The 18,228-nt window shown below is 50.2% G+C and overlaps 1 protein-coding gene across 1 annotated transcript in view; it reads left to right on the forward strand.

The window, feature by feature from the left end:
* Positions 1–15,537, forward strand: part of KMT2C (lysine methyltransferase 2C) — a 294,073-nt gene extending 278,536 nt beyond the window's left edge. The window contains 11 exon segments of the mRNA XM_032643218.1: positions 539–788; positions 1,972–2,111; positions 2,541–2,648; positions 3,998–5,117; positions 6,076–6,212; positions 7,006–7,148; positions 7,385–7,553; positions 10,898–11,014; positions 11,363–11,436; positions 11,790–11,898; positions 13,544–15,537. Of these exon segments, the coding sequence (XP_032499109.1) occupies positions 539–788; positions 1,972–2,111; positions 2,541–2,648; positions 3,998–5,117; positions 6,076–6,212; positions 7,006–7,148; positions 7,385–7,553; positions 10,898–11,014; positions 11,363–11,436; positions 11,790–11,898; positions 13,544–13,636 (2,460 nt within the window). The 3' untranslated portion in view covers positions 13,637–15,537.
* The last annotated feature ends 2,691 nt before the right edge of the window (positions 15,538–18,228 follow it).

Genomic DNA, 18,228 nt, shown 5'->3' on the forward strand with positions numbered 1-18,228 from the left:
CCAGAAGCACTGTGTTCAGGAAGCAGCTGCTCATATCAAACACTAGTACATGGCTGAGGGTTTCTTCATACTCTTAATTCTTGATGATGTTTCGTTGGCAACCAGACTCATAGCCTGTTGACAGGGCCTTTTGGTCATCAGCAGAACATAGCAGTGGTGTGTTCTCGTGGACTGTGTCAGACTTCTGCCCAGAGCTGGGGGGGGTCCCCTTGAAGGAAGCTTCTGACCAGCTGTAAAAACCATGACAAGGTTTAACTCATTCCTTGAATTGAAATGTCTAAGATAGTTTAACGTTCTCTCAAATATTTAACATTAATTGGAATCCCTGTATGAGAATTTCTGTATATGGAAGCTTTGTTTGGGTATTGGCTCATGAAAACCCTTTTTACCCCCCCGAGGCTCTTAAGTCTAAGTAAAGATGGTTGGGTTTGCTTGAGGCAGTGCACCGCGGATAGCATTTATCCTAACGTGAGCTGTTCTTCCGTGGTTCTCTGTGGGCTTCTGGGCGGGTAATGCAGCATTTGCCATTTTGTTCTAGAACATTAGCAGTGTTGTGGCTGCGTTCTCCGACCTCCTCCACGTTCGGATCCCTAACAGCTACGAGGTTAGTAATGCTCCAGATGTTCCATCCGTGGGTTTGGTCAGTAGCCACAGAGTAAACCCAGGTTTGGAGTATCGACAGCGTTTATTTCTTCGTGGGCCTCCACCAGGATCTGCAAACCCTCCCAGACTAGCCAGCTCTTACCACCTGAAGCAGCCTACTGTGCCCTTCCCTCCAGCAAGCAATGGTGAGCTGGTTTCCAGTTTGTTGACCCCAGATTCGTTCTTGATTCAAAAGTTACGCAGCTTCTCTTTAAGATCTCGCTTTGATTTTAGGGGAGTAACAGGTCACGTGTTGGCACGCAGTCCGTGGTGACTTACCCACCTCCCCCCCCACCCGGGGGGTTGTCTTCTGAGGTGTGACTGGACCTTTAGTGCCTGGGGCCTACGTCACACCCTCTTGTCAGCGCTCTGCTTACCCTTGAGCCGCGTTTGCTCTCCTGCGGCCTGAGCCTCCCCTCCCACTTAGCGCTGTGTCACACTGTGCAGACGAGGCCGCCGTCTCTGCCCGTGTTCCTGGTCCCTTTCCTTCTGCGGCACCTCCGGGGCCCCTCTCTTCTGTAGGTGCGCTCACACCTTCCCCGTCACTGAAAGGTGGGCCCGTTCCTCGCACCTGTGTGGCGTCCCTTCCCTCCCCATCTTCCCGTCTGGCCTCCCCCTCACCCCGCTCTCCCGCCTCTTCGCTCCCCAGTTTCTTGGCCGTCTTGTTTCCGTCCTCACCTGCTCTTAGAGCCCAGCCTCTCCCCACGTCTCGCCCTTGAGCCACGCTGACAGTTGCTCGTGTTGGGTTTGAACTCTCGGCCTCTGGCTGCTCTGTCACCCTTGCTTTCTCCCTGCTTCTCCCTTCTGCCTTCATGGCCACGCGAGCGACGTGCTCTGAGATCGCCACACGCTTTCCAGTCTGCGTCCTTGCTCGCTTTTTTATTTTGGCCCTGGAACTTCTTCATCCCTCTTCAACTTTCCAAATCACGCTCATTGAAGACTCTCGTTCACATACCTCTTCATCTTTCATAAGAGATTTCGTACCCTCTTCACCCTGGAGCAAAAGTATTCCCTCTCCCCCTCCTCACTCTGCACTGAGACTGGAGACGACCCTCCGCGCATCCCAGTTGCCCTCCGCACTTCTCACAGCCCAGTGTATTGTCCCAGCCGTGTGAGGATAGCTTCCTTTCTCTGTACCCCAGCGTCATGCACGTAATAGATGCCCCGTAACCACTGCTTAGAAAATAAGATTTTTATCCATTACTAAAGACTAACGTGTGGTAAATTAAATGAGCCGTATTGCAGTCAGTCGGTGCATACAGCTTTGCACCCCGGACCCCTGTTGTTAGTGGTCGGCTTTAGTCGCTAATGAACACCTTTTGTCTCTAGGCCTTTCTGGGTGCGCGGGCACTAGTCACGGTGTCACAGAAAGTGCGGCTCTCAGGCCACAGTGGTGCTGCCACTGTCATGTCGTCGTTCTGGGCCACGGCGTGAGGAAGCCGGCCAGAGACCCGGCCTTTGTGAGCAAGGTACTCGCACATCCCTCCCCTGACCCCCGGGTCTCCGCCCGCCCCCGCCCTGCCTGGGCAGCGCCTGCTCCTGCGTCGGGAGGAGTCGCTTCTGGGGCTCCACGGATGCCTCCTGCAGCGGTCGCCATCGGCATATGTTTCCACGTGCTTGAGCTTAAAACCAAGTAGCTACAGCAGCCTGTTCAGTGGGTCCGATGAGAGCCGCATTAGTTTTAAACAGTGAAATATGGAAAGTAAAGTTTATTTCTGCAAATGTAGTTTCTCTGTGGCTAAATTATTATATGCTAAATACTGGCTCGTAGTTACCTTTGTACTGCTTTTAGGATTGCTGCTTTCACTTTGAACAGAACAGACCCAGCCCCGTGCAGATCTTGTTCTTGTTAGATCCCGACTTGTCGAGCTCCCCACACCTTTCTCTTTGCTTTTCAGGGCTCCCGAGACAGCTCCAGCAGAGCGGAGAAGGACATTGTCTTCTGTAGTAACAACTGCTTTATTCTCTATTCATCAGCTGCACAAGCAAAAACCTCAGAAAGCAAGGTAAGATGGGGACAGTTTCAGTCAGCAGTCTGCGTTGAGTGGCGCCTGTGTTTTGGGGGTGTGTCCGCTTCCCTCACCCAGAGCTCCCCCCGGGGAGTCTGAGCAGATGCTCCCCGGGTTGGGAAGGAGTGCTTGGTCCAGGCCGTTACTGCAAACTAAGTAACTTGAGCTTATTCAGCAAGAGTGGGCAGATTTGAACTATGTCGTAACAGGTCAGAAGTGAATAAAACACTACTATTAAAATCTGTAATTTTATTTATTTCATTACAAATACCTTAATTTAATCACAACTATAAAGTATTGCTTTAGTGATCTTGTCCCAATGGGAAAACCTGTTCACAACCACAATTCAGGTCTATTCATGTATTTTGGGGGGAAAAGTATCTGTCTTGTACCAGGTTGGAAAAGGTCTGTTTTTTGTGTGATTTAAGTGTATCTTTGGGTGTGTAGCTGATGTGGACGATACGTTTTTAACCGTTGGTGCTGAAGGAAGTTTTTCCCATGCTGTGATAGTCTCTCCTCCCTCCACATCATTGCTCTTGCGTCTTTCTCAGAAGAATGTTCTGGAGATTCTTATTTTCTTAAAAAGGCAGTAGCGCCCAGTGTAATAAAATTCAAGCTACTTTCCAAATAAATTTATACTTTAAAATATATCAGCCTAGATGAGAGAAGGAATTTTTTTTCCCACCACATAATCTCGTGAGTCTGTGTGCAGTGTCTGCCTGCTTCTGGATTTCCTGTGAGGCGCGTCTTTTTTCAGAGCTGTGTAGGGTGGGGTGCGTGAGAAGGTGGGTTCGCTGTTGATTTGCTAATGACGACACTTTGTATCTTAAAAGAAACTAATGGAACTTCTGTCTCAGCTCAGCCCTTTCAGCAGTTGGATGGGAGCCGGGCAACCTCTGAGAAAAGTTAAATATGATTTGTTTGTTGACAGGGGACTTCTTCCCCATCTTTCACACTTATGCCAATTAATTAAGCCTAAGATTAACAAACAGGAATTTCAGCGGGTGGGGCGAGCTCATAGAAAATTATGATCCGGAGTTCTTACTTGGTTTAACAAAAAGCTGTTCCGTTTTGTAAATTAAATTAGCTCCAGTGACATGAAAAGTTTTAGGAGCAGAATACCCTCCAGCGTTAGAACTTTGCAGAGAACACACTCTCTCTCTGTCGAGACGCGAGCACCACGGGCACGCAGCACTGACCTCCGCCATGCGCCAGTCCTCTTACTTACAGACCCAGAGCCAAACACCCTGCTGATGGAACCCTGCTGCTTGGCTTCTTGTTGTAGCAAGAATTGCCTTGGGGGCTTTGGAATTAACTCTTTCTCGTGTTTCTTTTTTTTTGTGCAGGAGTCCGTTCCTTCATTGCCACACTCGCCTATAAAAGAGACGCCTTCCAGAGCATTTCATCAGTACAGTAACAACATCTCCACTTTAGACGTGCACTGTCTGCCACAGCTCCAGGAAAAAGCTTCGCCCCCAGCGTCACCGCCCATCACTTTCCCTCCTGCTTTGGAAGCAGCCAAAGTGGAGGCAAAGCCAGATGAGCTTAAGGTGACGGTCAAGCTAAAGCCTCGGCTACGGACTGTCCACGGTGGGTTTGAAGACTGTAGGCCCATCACTAAAAAGTGGAGGGGGATGAAGTGGAAGAAGTGGAGCGTTCACATCGTGATCCCCAAGGGGACCTTCAGACCCCCCTGTGAAGATGAAATTGACGAGTTTCTGAAGAACCTGGGCACTTCCCTGAAACCCGATCCTGTGCCCAAAGACTATCGGAAGTGTTGCTTCTGTCACGAAGAAGGCGATGGATTGACAGACGGACCGGCGAGGCTGCTCAACCTTGACTTGGACCTGTGGGTCCATTTGAATTGTGCCCTGTGGTCCACGGAGGTGTACGAGACCCAGGCTGGTGCCTTAATAAACGTGGAGCTAGCCCTGAGGAGAGGCCTGCAGATGAAATGTGTGTTCTGCCATAAGATGGGGGCCACCAGCGGGTGTCACAGATTTCGATGCACCAACATTTATCACTTTACTTGCGCCATTAAAGCACAATGCATGTTTTTTAAAGATAAAACTATGCTTTGTCCCATGCACAAACCAAAGGGAATTCACGAGCAGGAATTAAGTTACTTTGCCGTCTTCAGGAGGGTCTACGTGCAGCGTGATGAGGTACGACAGATTGCCAGCATCGTGCAGCGGGGAGAGCGTGACCACACCTTCCGTGTGGGAAGCCTCATCTTCCACACGATCGGCCAGCTGCTTCCACAGCAGATGCAAGCGTTCCACTCTCCCAAAGCACTCTTCCCCGTGGGCTACGAAGCCAGCCGGCTGTACTGGAGCACGCGCTACGCCAACCGCCGCTGTCGCTACCTGTGCTCCATCGAGGAGAAGGACGGGCGCCCCGTGTTCGTCATCAGAATCGTGGAGCAAGGCCACGAAGATCTCGTCTTAAGTGACACCTCACCCAAAGGTGAGGCGCCGTCTGTAGGCTCCGCCGAGCCTGTCACTCCAGGGTTAGGCTAATGAATGTTTTATGTCAGTATTTCCATGGTTTTCCTCACGTCTGTTTCATATTTTATCACAGCAGGTGTGGATTCTTCATTTACAAATGCAAGTCTTAACTTCTTTGTATTGTCAAACCTTGCTGTCTTTTTCTAAACACTTGCTAGAATTACTCTAAATCAGAATATATATTATTCCAACAGAGTTTATAAAATAAATAGGAGAATGATTTGCAGATAAAGGTTGCCTGTCACTTACATTGGGGACCCTCTTGTTAATGTCACCTGGAAGGTGGGAACTGTATTTAAAGCCATATTGTCTTATCTCAGGAGCATCAGATATTAAACAGATTTAGAGCCAGAAATGAGACTTAATTTCGGCCTCTAGGGTTAAGCCTAGATTGTCATTTTTATTGATGTAGAAAGTGCTGCAGAACTGCTTTTTTTTATCAAGTTTAGCAGTTTTTTTTTAAAAAGTATGAAAATGCTCTAAAGATAATTCCAATGAAAATATCAATTTCATATTTTAACTCTGAGAGAAAAGGATATATCTACAGATACTACTTAATTGGATTAATCATTTGAAAATCTAATATGCTGCTTGGCCAGCATGAAAGTGAGTTTTAACTACTTGTATGAATTTCAGTTATATTTAACTTTCTTTTCCACTTCTCCTGTTTAATTTCCTTAATGTAACATATTCTTTTCCCCCAAACTTCATAAAGTCTTTAAAACTACTGCCATCCAATAAGCAGGTAGTATACCAGGCTTGTTAGATCACTGCCCACGGGCTTTAACTTGGATCTGGTAAGTCTTCGTGAGCGGTTGGTCGTTTCGTTCTTGTTTTTATACTGTATCCTGTTTTCCTCTCTGTTTAGCTAAGAGCAGGTTTGTCATTTAAAAAAATATCTTTTTGTCCATACATAGGTGTTTGGGATAAGATTTTGGAGCCTGTGGCATGTGTGAGAAAAGAGTCGGAAATGCTGCAGCTCTTCCCAGCCTACTTAAAAGGGGAGGATCTCTTCGGCTTGACCGTCTCTGCGGTGGCGCGGATCGCGGAATCAGTGAGTGCCGGGGCCGAGGCCGGAGAGCCACCCCCTGTCACACGACGCACCTTACTTAACACGGGGCTGTCACTCTCACAACACTTCAAGGTAGTGGTTTTGTCGGGGGTGAACTCCTGTCGCTCTTAAAGAAAACGAGGCATCGGTGAGTCGTAGGCGTCTCCGTGCTCACTTGGTGAGAGGCAGCTTACCACCCAGTGTTAATGGCCACTTTCCTGCCCGGGGCCCAGGGTTGGTCACCAGAGCGCAGTTGGATTTCACGAGCCCTTACTGTCTGATGCCTGCTTGTTACAAGCACGTGTGCCAGTGAGTCTACACACAGCGCTTTTGGAAAACTGCATGATTATAAGGTATTGTTCTCAAGAAAAAAGTCATTGGTGGGTTTTCTTCAGAGAAGCAGTGGACACCCCGAAAGCCACTGAGTACTGTACCCAGTTGCTTTCTTTGGTGGAGCCCTGCCTAAACGATATGCATCTGTCATGTCTCCAGAGGACAGTGTCCACAAGAAACATATTCTAGAAAAGACCTTTAGCACGAATGGTTTTAGGAGTTAACCTGAAGTTATAGCTGTGCTCCCAGGCCCCCGAGGGTGGTAAGCGCCTCGTGCAGTCAGGTTCTGAGCGCAGGCTGCTGCTGTTATCGTGGCTTGACAGAGCCCCTTGTTAGCAGCATTTTGAAAATGTTGACAAGTTATTTTCATGGAATTCAAGTTGGGCCATCCTTTGGCCGGCTCAAGATTGCCTGTGCTCTTGATCAGGTGAGTTAATTTTTCATTTATTTTGCTTCTTTCCAGCTCCCTGGGGTTGAGGCGTGTGAAAACTACACCTTCCGATACGGCCGGAACCCTCTCATGGAGCTGCCCCTGGCCGTCAACCCCACAGGTTGTGCCCGTTCTGAACCTAAAATGAGTGCCCACGTCAAGAGGTTTGTGTTAAGGTATTTTGTTTTGACTTCACATAGTACAGCCCGGGGGTTCCAGGTCTCTCAGGGGTTTTCTGTGCCTGGTCTGTCTGCTGCTTACAAACCCGCTGCCTCTGGCTATGTCTGTGCGGCCGCGCCAGCTAGGCGGCTTTCCCTGTGTGTGCTGTCAGTGAGAACATGAACCAGCCGGGCCCCTCAGAGGTGTCTCCGCTCTCCCTTTGTGTCCCCGTCGGCACGCCGTCGCCCCACAGGCCTCACACCCTGAACAGCACCAGTGCCTCCAAGTCGTTCCAGAGCACAGTCACCGGGGAGCTGAGCGCACCTTACAGCAAGCAGTTCGTCCACTCCAAGTCGTCGCAGTACCGCAAGATGAAAACCGAGTGGAAGTCCAACGTGTACCTGGCCCGGTCTCGGATTCAGGTGAGTGGGGCTTGGCTTCTGGGAGGAGGGGAGGTGGGCTCGGAGGGTGCTGGCATCCGGCACATGAGACAGGAGACCGCAGGCTGCAGGGAGAGAAACCCCGTCAGCCCGGGGCGCCGGCCGCTCCGTCTGCGGTCTTGGAGGGCGGATGCTTTACTCCCCCGCGTGGAAGGACGGCTTCTGGACGTCCTCTCTGTACCTCTTGATGAGGGCTCACGGGACGCGGGGGGTGCTGTATCTTCCACACGTGGGATCCGCGGCGCGCTCACTAGGGCTCTTTCAAGGCACTTGTGAAAAATACAAACGAAAATAGTTTCAAAAGGTGCCCAGTTTCAGAAGCTTCTCTTCATGAAATCATCGTGTAGTTTCTGATGGATGTATGGTGGAACACCTTACAGGTAAAGCCATCTCTAGGCTAAGCACACTTCCTGAAGAAACAAATGTCTATGTGGCATCTCCCCTTGGAGGCCCAGGATGGAGTTACGAGCTCTCACACTGCCAGCGTCCTCCGTCTCAAAGGCTGGTCACCCTCCAGGCTCTTCATATCGCTGAGCAGGGTCACCATCTCCTAACTGAGCGCGCTGGCCTTGCTATCCCAGACCCCAAAGCATCATCAGTTCCTGCTGCCTTTTTTCCTCCCAGAAGAGTTTCCCCAAATCCACTGCCGGCTCACCTGCAGGCACTGCTGCAGGCCTGCCTGTCCCTCCCATGCAGGCCCCTCAGGAGCCAGGGCGGTCCCTTCACACAGAAACCTGATTTACACATTGTATTCACTGACGTTCTTCTTTCTGTAGAAACTTCTAGGATCTACTCTTGATTCTTGATATTTCGAATTTTTACCAAAATGGGCCTGGGTTAGGGTCATTTTTATTTATTGCTTTCCCCACTGGTGAGCCCTTTCAGCCTGAAGCAGTGTGGCCGTCAGTCTGAGAAACGTTTTCGGTTTATTCTTTTGCAGATTCCTACCTCTGTTTCTCTCTGTACACAAATATTAGATCCCTGAGACCCGGGATCTCACAGGGTGGACCCCAGACCGTCAGCACCGGCATCAGCTGGGGGTTTGCGGGTTTGGGGTCCCCAGCCTTACTGAACCTGGCCCCTGAGTGGGGCCCGCAGCGGTTCTGGCGCCGCCGGGGAAGGCTTCTGTCTCGGGTCTGCCCTCCTGCTGTGGCCTTGTTTCTGGTTCCTTGTCCTCGTCCTGAGCTGCTTCTGCTTTATCTGCTGTCTGAGCTTTCTGCTCTTGATCTTTTTATCAGATACCTTTGCTTTCATATTACGAATGCAGGGTCTTTCTGGTCTTTTTGCTGTTGTCTCAGAAATGGAGCCTCAAAAGATTCCACCCGAGGCAGTGGTGTCTTCCTCCTCCGCTCAGTTCCTTCCCCGTTTAAAATGTTCCCAAACAGCTCGTTCACTCTGACCGTCCCTGGTCTCCAGTCTTGGTTTTGCTCCCTTACGTCACGTTAAGGGTTTCTTAACTACCTGCGTTCAGTCTGCCATCTTTAACCCGGAGCGTTTTTGAGAGTTTTTGATGTTTGGTCACCTTTTTTCTTCCTCCATCCTGTCCACCTCCCTTCCATCCACCTCCCGGGTAATCATGTTAACGACCCAGTAAGTGTCCTGTGTCTTTTCCCTGCTCTTCTCTTAACACTACCTACACATCTGTGTGCGTGTGGAAAAATGGGATTGTCTTATCTACGCTTTTCTGCATCTTCCTTTTCTCACTAATATTTACACCCCTCTAGAACAACTGAGGTAGCCGCGATTCATTCTCTTGAATGTCTCTGTGATGCTCCGTGATGTTGGTGAACTGTAATTAAGGAGCCACCCCACTGCTCGTGAGCCTGTATTTTGTTTACCGTTCTTTCCCACAACAAACGGTGTTGCCATCGATATCTTGTACAAATATCCCCATGTATTGGTAACTTCACTTCAGTGGTGTGTAGGCCCCAAAGTGAGATTTCTGTGTTAGAAGTACATGTACTTTTCATTTTAGCAGACATTGCCTGTTTCCTAAAAAGGCTATAATTGCCCACTTCTTCCTGCAGTGTATGAGACTGTTTTTCTTGTTTTCCCGTTGGTAGTGTTACCACCCTTCTGTATTTTTGCCAGCCTATTCAGCGTAGACCGACAGTGTCACCTCGGTTGCAACTTTTCGTGTTTGCCACTTGGGTCTGCTCTTCTGTGAACTACCTTTGTCCGTTGTGCAGTTTATAAGAACTTGTACTATTAGGCAAAGGGTGTTTTGTAGGGGAAGATACCTACCAGAAAGTATGGTATGTTTTTTCCTATAAGAGTTTTAATTTTTGTATAGTCAAACGTATAATTTTCTGTAGCTTCTGTTCTTGGTTAAGACTGTAGATTGCATATGTACTTTCTTAGATTTTTTTTTCTTTCAGGAATTTTATTCTTTATGTTTAAGACAAATTTATTTTTTTTTCCATTGAATAACCAGTTGTGGAAGCACCATTTAGTATTGGGTTGGCCAAAAAGTCCGTTGGGGTTTTTCTGTAAGAGTTGTGGAAAAACCCAAATGAACTTGTTGGCCAACCTAGTAATGTATATAACCCGTCCATATTAAACTGAATTTTAGTACTACCAAACTACTGTACATTAAGTTTTCACGTGTGCCTGGGTCTGTTTGGATTCTCTGTTCATTTCCACTGATCTTCTTGTCTCTTACACCAAACTGTATTCATCTCCGTACAGATTCTTTCTGTGTGTTCGTTTGTTCAGCTCTGAGTCTCATCTGGAATTGAACAGATAAATTGCATAAGTGGTTTTTTTCAGAAGTCAATTCAATTCACATACCAAAATTTCTAGCAACAGCACACCCTGTACTGTGTGCTCCCAGGTGGTGCTTGGTGAGGACCGAGTCTGGTGGGGATCTGGTCAGTTTTAGCTGAGAATGCAGAAACTCAAATTATAATAATCCCTTATAGTTAGCCCTGTTTCTGTTCTGTAAGCTTATTGTTATGTCAGGTCCTTTTAGAAATGGTGGGCTAAAAAAAATAGTAGAAGCCATTAGCCTGTTGAGTTGGTGGGATCTGGGAGTGATACTGCACACAAGATAAGAGAGCCAGTTAGGAGCAGTGCCCAGCCAGTCAGCAGTACCACTTTGTAAAAATGCCCTAAGAGTTTAGTGTCGAAAAGATACAAAGACAAGTAGGTGAGAAGATTGTCCAGGGTTCAGGGTTCAGGTGAGAGTGTGGTCAGTGAGAAGGTCAGGTGAGTTCAGGTGGGGTCTTCAGTGTGGCTTGGGTGGTACCTTTGTGCGAGAGAGGCTGCAGGCCAGTTGCCCCTGGAAGCCAAGTGGTTCTGAGGTGTGTACACGTGCGTTTCCTCAGGGGCTGGGCCTGTACGCCGCTCGGGACATCGAGAAGCACACCATGGTCATCGAGTACATCGGGACCATCATCCGGAACGAAGTCGCCAACAGAAAGGAGAAGCTTTACGAGTCCCAGGTGAGCACGCACCCCTCCTGTGCCGTCCGACAGCTGCGGCGCAGGCCCGGATCGGACCGTCACGCTGGTGGGAGTGCAGTGTCGAACAGAGCCACGTCTGGATTTTTGTATTTTCCTCCTGTTTTTTCCATCGGTCTTACTGTCAGCGAGGATGTGGCTGGATTGATGCGCCTGGCTTCACAGGCCACCTGCCAACATGTTGGTTCCGTTCACAGCTTGTAGACGTCACCTGACGGGCTGGCGTGTTGTCCCCGCGAGTGTGACCGGGGTGCGTGTCGGCAAAAGTCCGGCTTCGCCCCCTCACGTGGACGGGAACGCAGAGGGGGTTCTGACCTCTTTCTCTTTCAGAACCGAGGCGTGTACATGTTCCGCATGGACAACGACCACGTGATCGATGCCACGCTCACGGGAGGGCCTGCAAGGTGAGGGGGGTCTGAGCGGGAGGCGCGATGGGGCGGGGTCTGAGCGGGAGGTATGATGGGTCAGTGCGCTCACTGGGGCCTTTCAGTCATGGAGAGAAGTTTTATTTAAAATTGTATGTGTGGGACTTCCCCGGCAGTCCAGTGGTCACTGCCAGGGCCCCAGGTTCAGACCCTGGTCGGGGAACTAAGATCCCACAAGCCGTGCAGCCAACAACAACAAAAATGTGTATATTCTATTAATGGACAGATAGAAATGTAATTAGAAAACGTTTTCCCTGTGAGCTAAAAGGTTTTTTTAAAAAAGCTTCTTCCAAAGTCTTATAGTACGTCGTTTCTGAAACGGCGGCTTGCAGGTACATCAACCACTCGTGCGCGCCTAACTGTGTGGCCGAGGTGGTGACTTTCGAGCGAGGACACAAGATCATCATCAGCTCCAGCCGGAGGATCCAGAAGGGAGAAGAGGTAAGCGCAGGGCCGCACCGTGCGGCCCCTCCCTGCGGCGGCGCTCACCTCCTCTGTGCACGTAATCTGCCCAGCGGTTTGCAGTCCTTCGCTGCTAGCAAGGCCCTCCTCCTGGAAGGTCAGCCTCGGCCACCCCGCACGTCATGGTTCGACAGTCTTTGCCCTGCAGATTCCGCGTCCCCACGTCGCTCGTGTGAACGGGCTCCTCTCGACCCCCGTGCTGTCCGTTCGGCTCGGTGACCCTCTCTTTAAAATGATGCCCGTCGTCGAGCTCATGGCCGAGAATATCACGGGATTGGTGCCTCGTGGTCCCCGGGGTCATCCTGGCTCACGTGAGGTCACCCTGAGGCTGTAGGCGGCAAATCTGGGGGTCCCCGTGGCTGCTCTCACACTCAGGGCCAGTACAGGCTTACAGGCTTTTCCACCAACAGCTTCTTAGGCAGTTTGGCGGCCTCGTTGGGTGTCTTTCCCTGCCCCACGGGTCACTTCGGCCCAGCACGTCGCCTGTTAGGATTCTTATTAGTCTTGATCGCCTTGTTTACGTTTCCTGAGTTTGTCACAATTGTGACGAGCACACGTTTCGCCGTATGCTCCGTGCTTGGAATCGGGGTGTCCTGGGAAGCGGCTGCCACGCGGTGTGGGTTCGGTGGGGAACCTCCCCTCTTCAGGGAGGGCCAGGCGCCTGAGGCTCTTTTCTGGGTTTGAGCCCCCAGCCCTACGTGAACAGAGCTGTGAGATTATACTTGTATTTTTTGGTCCTCTTTTTGGAATGTGCTTTTTTTAAGTCAAGAATTGCCCCGAGGCCTATTTTGCACATCTCACCAACTTGAGTGAATTAGAGAAAGGATGTGAGGACCCCAGGGTGGTGTCACGGCGTGGGGACAGATGGAGGCTCGGCAGTCCCACGCCCTGCTCGCGCCCCTCCGAGTGGGCCGCGTAAGCCCTCCAGCCTGTACTTCGCCTTACGCACAAGGAGAAACAATTCCTCATGGAGTTCCTGTAAGAACTCAGTAAATACCGGTGTGTTCCCTTCCGGTGTAGAAGGGAAGTCTGCAAATAGTGTCCCAGGGTATTTGAATCAGAGGGACCTTGGCCATGTCAGGTTTCTCAGGGGTCGGGGTCCCGGGGTGAGGCTTACACCGTGGGAATCACGCAGACCCCCGTCCACCCTGACGGCAGGGTTGATCTGAGATATTAACGATGCGGTTGTGCCTAGATAGAGCAGCGTCTTTTAAATATTCTTGTACGTGAGGAAAGAGGGAGGAGAAGGGTGTTCTCAGGCAGGAGCGATTCACCTCTGCCCACCTCGTTGCGCCGTCCGGCAAGAAAGGGGCGGGGGATGGGGGGCTTCCCACCCAGGGCAGCGGGCCCGGCGCCGCGGCGCGCAGTGTGGAGACACACCGGCTGCCCTCGCCGCCTCCGCCTTGGCCCCGCGCCTCCCGCTTGCCTCGGGCCCCGCGGGATCCCCCGGAAGAGCACGGCCAGCGAGCTCCGCGACTTCCTCTTGAGGTTCCCCCACCTCCCCACCTGAGTCCCACGGCCCCTTGACGCGTCAGGGCTTCCTTTAATTCCGTCCGTCTGTGGGCTGGCTGTGCGCAGCAGGCAGAGGGAGGCCTTTCTCACACTGTGTCTTTGCTGTGGGCAGCTTTGCTATGACTATAAGTTTGACTTTGAGGACGACCAGCACAAGATCCCCTGTCACTGTGGCGCCGTGAACTGCCGGAAGTGGATGAACTGATGCGTTCCCCGCTGTCTCAGAGGGCGGCTCGTCCCTAGGAAGGAGCGATTCAACACAGCATTTGAATTTCGCAGACGGAAAGAGGTTTTTGTTTTCTGTTTTGTGACTTTGTGGAAACTAGCTTCTGGGAGTCCTGATTTCCTCCGTGCTTTAGGTTAGAGGAGCACGGGAGAAAGCCGACCGAAGCAACTTTCCCGAGGTTGCTGAGGTTAAAGAATTACAGAATGGTCCAGCACTTTTTTTTCTTTTTCTTTTCTTTCTTTTTTCTTTTTGAGGGTGGGTTTTGTTTCGTTATGCTTCTTTAGTCTCACTAAGGAGAAACTTTTACTGGGGCAAGAGCCGATGGCCGCCCTGCCCCGCCCCAGGGCAGAGGGCCTTCCTGTGAATGTAAGACTGAAATCACCAGCGAAAGGGAGACGTCCAAAGTGCTGGCCACCGCCTTATCTGAAAAAGGGGCAGGCCCTCTAATTTAAAAGTTTTTAAATAAAGTAGACACCACTGAACAAGGAATGTACTGAATGACTTCCTTAGGGATAGAGCTAAGGGATAATAACTTGCACTAAAATACATTTAAATACTTGATTCCATGAGTCAGTTTATTGTAGTTTTTGATTTCTGTAAAATAAGAGAAACTTTTTGTATTTATTATTGAATAAGTGAATGAAGCTATTTTTAAATAAAAGTTAGAAGAAAGCCAAGCTGCTGCTGTTACCTGCAAAACTAACAAACCCTGTTACTTTGTACAAATGTGTAAATATTTTGAGAAAAAAATACAGTATAAAAATAGTTATTGACCAAATGCTACCAGGCTCTGCAGCAGCTCGGGTGCTTATAAAACGTTCATAGGGATGTTACAATATAATTTTGTTATTAAATACGCCATTATAATTATGTAATAACCAAAATTTCAACCTAGAGTGTTTGGGGTTTTTTGGAAACTACGGTCTGTTAGTACTTAATTGTTTTATACACCTTACTTCTCATAGAGCAGAGTGTATGCTATGACTACAACTTTTATAGCCGTTTTGGTAATTTAAACTGATTTTTTCATATTATATTGTTGCATCCCTACTTCTTCAGTCAGGTTTTTTTGTGCTTACAATTTGTGATAACTGTGAATAACTGCTTAAAAATACCCCCAAATGGAGGCTGAATTTTTCTTCAGCAGAAGTAGTTTTGATTAGAACTTTGTTTCAAGCCACAAAGAATCATGTAAACATACTAGGATCATGTAGCAGGAACTCTAATCTAACTCTCTAGTCTTCTATTTAACACAACAATTTGAAAAAGGAAAAAAAAAAAAAGGAGAGATGTGACCATGCTTGCAGCTGCAGGACCCCGGCAGTAGGGTTTTGGAAGATGTAATTTTCAACTGTGTTTGTATGAACAGTTTGTTTACATTTCTTTAATAAAAACACACAGTTTTGTGTCTGCTTGTAGAAACTTAATCAGCATTTTGAACCAGGTTAGCTTTTTATTTTGTACTTAAAATTCTGGTACTGACACTTCACAGGCTAAGTATAAAATGAAGTTTTTGTGTGCACAATTCCAGTGGACTGTAAGCTGTTGGTATATTCAGTGATGCAGTTCTGAACTTGTAATGTACATGGCATGGTGTATTTTTATCTTACAGAATAAATCAATTGTATATATTTTTCTCTTGATAAATAGCTGTATGAAATTTGTTTCTTGAGTATTTTTCTTCTCTTGTACAATATTCTGACATCCTACCAGTATTTGTCCTACCGGGTTTTCGTTTTGTTTTCTGTTCTGTATAATAGTATCTAATGTTGGCAAAAATTGAATTTTTTGAAGTATACAGAGTGTTATGGGTTTTGGAATTTGTGGACACAGATTTAGAAGATCACCATTTACAAATAAAATATTTTACATCTACAAAACGTTGCCTGAGTCTCTGTCGGCGCTCTGATCACAGCTTGGGAGCTGACGAGCACTTGAACTTCACCGACAGCCTGGCCCAACCTTTCAGAGTGACTGGTGTGTGGACGTGATCAACTTGGTTCTCTCCCTTTTCAGATGAAGAGTTTAGATGTAAGTTCTAAGGGGGCTGCTAAGAATTGAAACTGCTCAGAGTCCCATACAGTTTCCTGCAACAGCTTGTGCTTCATGAAGAGCCTAAAACAGCTTCTGCACTGCGTGACTTTACAGAGGGTCTCCAAGCCCCCATCATCTGACCACTGCTTTTAAATGCCCGTCTGAAACGCCTCCCGTCTGTGAAGTTGTCCATCTGGATGCGGCTGGACACGGTCACGTCTGTGCCGGGCCGTAAAGCTCTTGCTCGGGGCGGCCTTTCCTTGGACCTCACGCTCGATTTCTCACCGTCCGACACACGAGGAAGGAAGCTTCAAGGCGTCGCCGCGCCAAGGCTCAGACGGGCAAGCGGGTGCTTCCGGCCTGACGTCAGCTCTGCCGACCTGGATGGATCCGGCCTCCCAGGGAGAGGGGCGCGGGCCTGGGGCCGAGGAGGAGCGGAGCTCGCGAGTCTGCAGGAGGAAGCGGCATCGCGCAAAGCGTCTGTCGCACCAAAGCCCGGTGACAGGCGGCTGTCTCCGTAGGGCCAGCCGGTGCCTCAGACCCCAGGCGCCCCTTGCAGTGGGCCCTGCGGTGACACTGGGGCAGGAGCGGCCCCGTGGCCCTAGCTGTCAGCTGCCGCCGTTCCCTTGTTCTTTGACCACACACTCAACTCACCTACTCAGCGCCTGGAAGGACCAGAACGTGACACGGGTCCCTGCGCCACTGAGCTTGTAACCCGATGGGGACACAAAGACACGTGGTTCTTGAGCTGGCGATGGAGGAGGGAGGTGGGTGGGGGCCAGGAGAGGCCGCCCTGAGCAGCGAGGACTCAGGGCTGGCGGGACCCGTACTGTTCCTGCCACGGAGGCTGGACCGGCACACGCCTCACCCGTGGTTCCTCAGGGTTCTCGAAACTTTCGTGATCTTCTGGAATGAGCCCACGGTCTCCTTGGTAGGAAGGGGGGAGAGCCCCTTCTCGCTGTCGTCGTGTCTCCCACTCCCGGCTCTCTGGGATCCCTGTCCCCCTGGCGTGTGCACCCGAGCTGCCGGAGGCGGCGGGGGTCTCGCTGGGCTGCGTCTCTGTCTCCCAGGAGGGTGTGGCGTTTGCCGCGCTGATGCAGCCGAGGCCTCCGGGGTCAGGTTCATGGCTCTTTGCTGCAGCCCAGACACCGCCCCCCCACCACCACACCACACCGCCCCGGGCAGGCTCCCGACTGGGCTTCTGACGTTCTCTCACTGCAGGTCAGGGTTTGCGTATTTGAAGACTTCCTTATGGTCCCAGAAGTTCTTTTAACCCGGTTCTTATCGCAGCCGCTGAGGTGGGAAGTGTCTCCCCTGTGTTTCTTTGGCTACAACTGTCACCTGCTTTGCTCCATGAAAGTCCCAGCAGGCGCGGCACCCGCTGGCCCTCTGCTCCCCCACCCCCATCCCACCGCCGCTGGCCGCGCGGCGCTCCCAGGCCTCTGTCGTCAGCCGGCTTGCCCTCTGCAGCCCCATCCAAACCTCCCCCTCCTCCACACGGTGACAACTTCCCAAGCATCTGCCTCCTTCGCTCCAAAGCCAGGGACGGTCGGCAGCCCTGTCGCTATTACAGCAGCTTCTCCTGTGACCAGAAAAGCTACACTTCCAAGACTCGGTGTTTAGCTTCTTCCCCAGAGCTGGTCCGCCAAGATTTCCTAACCCTGGAGGTGGTGGCACTGACAGGCACCAACCATCTAGCTGTCCTCTGGGGCCTCACCTGCAGGACAAAGCGACCTGCCACCTCCTGCCCCGGACACGTGTGTTCAGGCCTCTGTGCGGTCCGCCTAGACCGCTCCCCCAGAAAGCCCTCCCCGCCCCCGTGAGCGCCGCGCACACGCAGAGCTTTAGTTTTTACTTGACAGTCTCAACAGCTGAGATCAGTCTTTGAGGGCAGGGACTGGCACTTTCAGCCCGAAGGAGAAGAAAGAAGAGCAGGTGTGTGGGTTCCTCACCTCTCCCTCCCCGCCCCCGGCTTCCACTGGGGCCCAGCTGACCCCCCCGTCCCCCCGGCACAGGCGCGCAGCGAGCTCGCTGACCCCCTGCCCTGCCCCCAGCAGCCTCTCCATCCCAGAGAGGGGCTTCCAGCTCCTGGAACCCAGCTGACCGAGGAACAGAGGTGGTCAATTTCTGAAACAAAGTGATACATTACTCTTGACGGTGTAGATTAATACCTGTGTAAAAATACTTGACGTTTTGTAATTAAAATACCCTTATTTTTATTTAATAAACAATGTTTGTATTGGGATAACGGAATCACTAGATGTCAGACCTAGAGATCGTGTAGCTCAGTGGTTTTCAACATTTTTAAGCAACAGAACGTTTACAAAATTATTTAGACCATTATTCTAAGTAGTATTTGCACGTGGTGAAAATTCAAAATGTACCAGAAAGCACATAGGAAAAGCTAGGTCTCCTCTATGCCATGTCTCTCAGCCAATTTCCCCACCCACTGGAAACCACTGCTGCTTTCCTGCAGATCCGTCCAGAAATATTTTGTGTGTATTCAAGCAAGCACATTCACCCACAGACACACACAC

This window comes from Phocoena sinus, chromosome 9 (genome assembly GCF_008692025.1).
Source record: "Phocoena sinus isolate mPhoSin1 chromosome 9, mPhoSin1.pri, whole genome shotgun sequence".
Taxonomy (NCBI): domain Eukaryota; kingdom Metazoa; phylum Chordata; class Mammalia; order Artiodactyla; family Phocoenidae; genus Phocoena; species Phocoena sinus.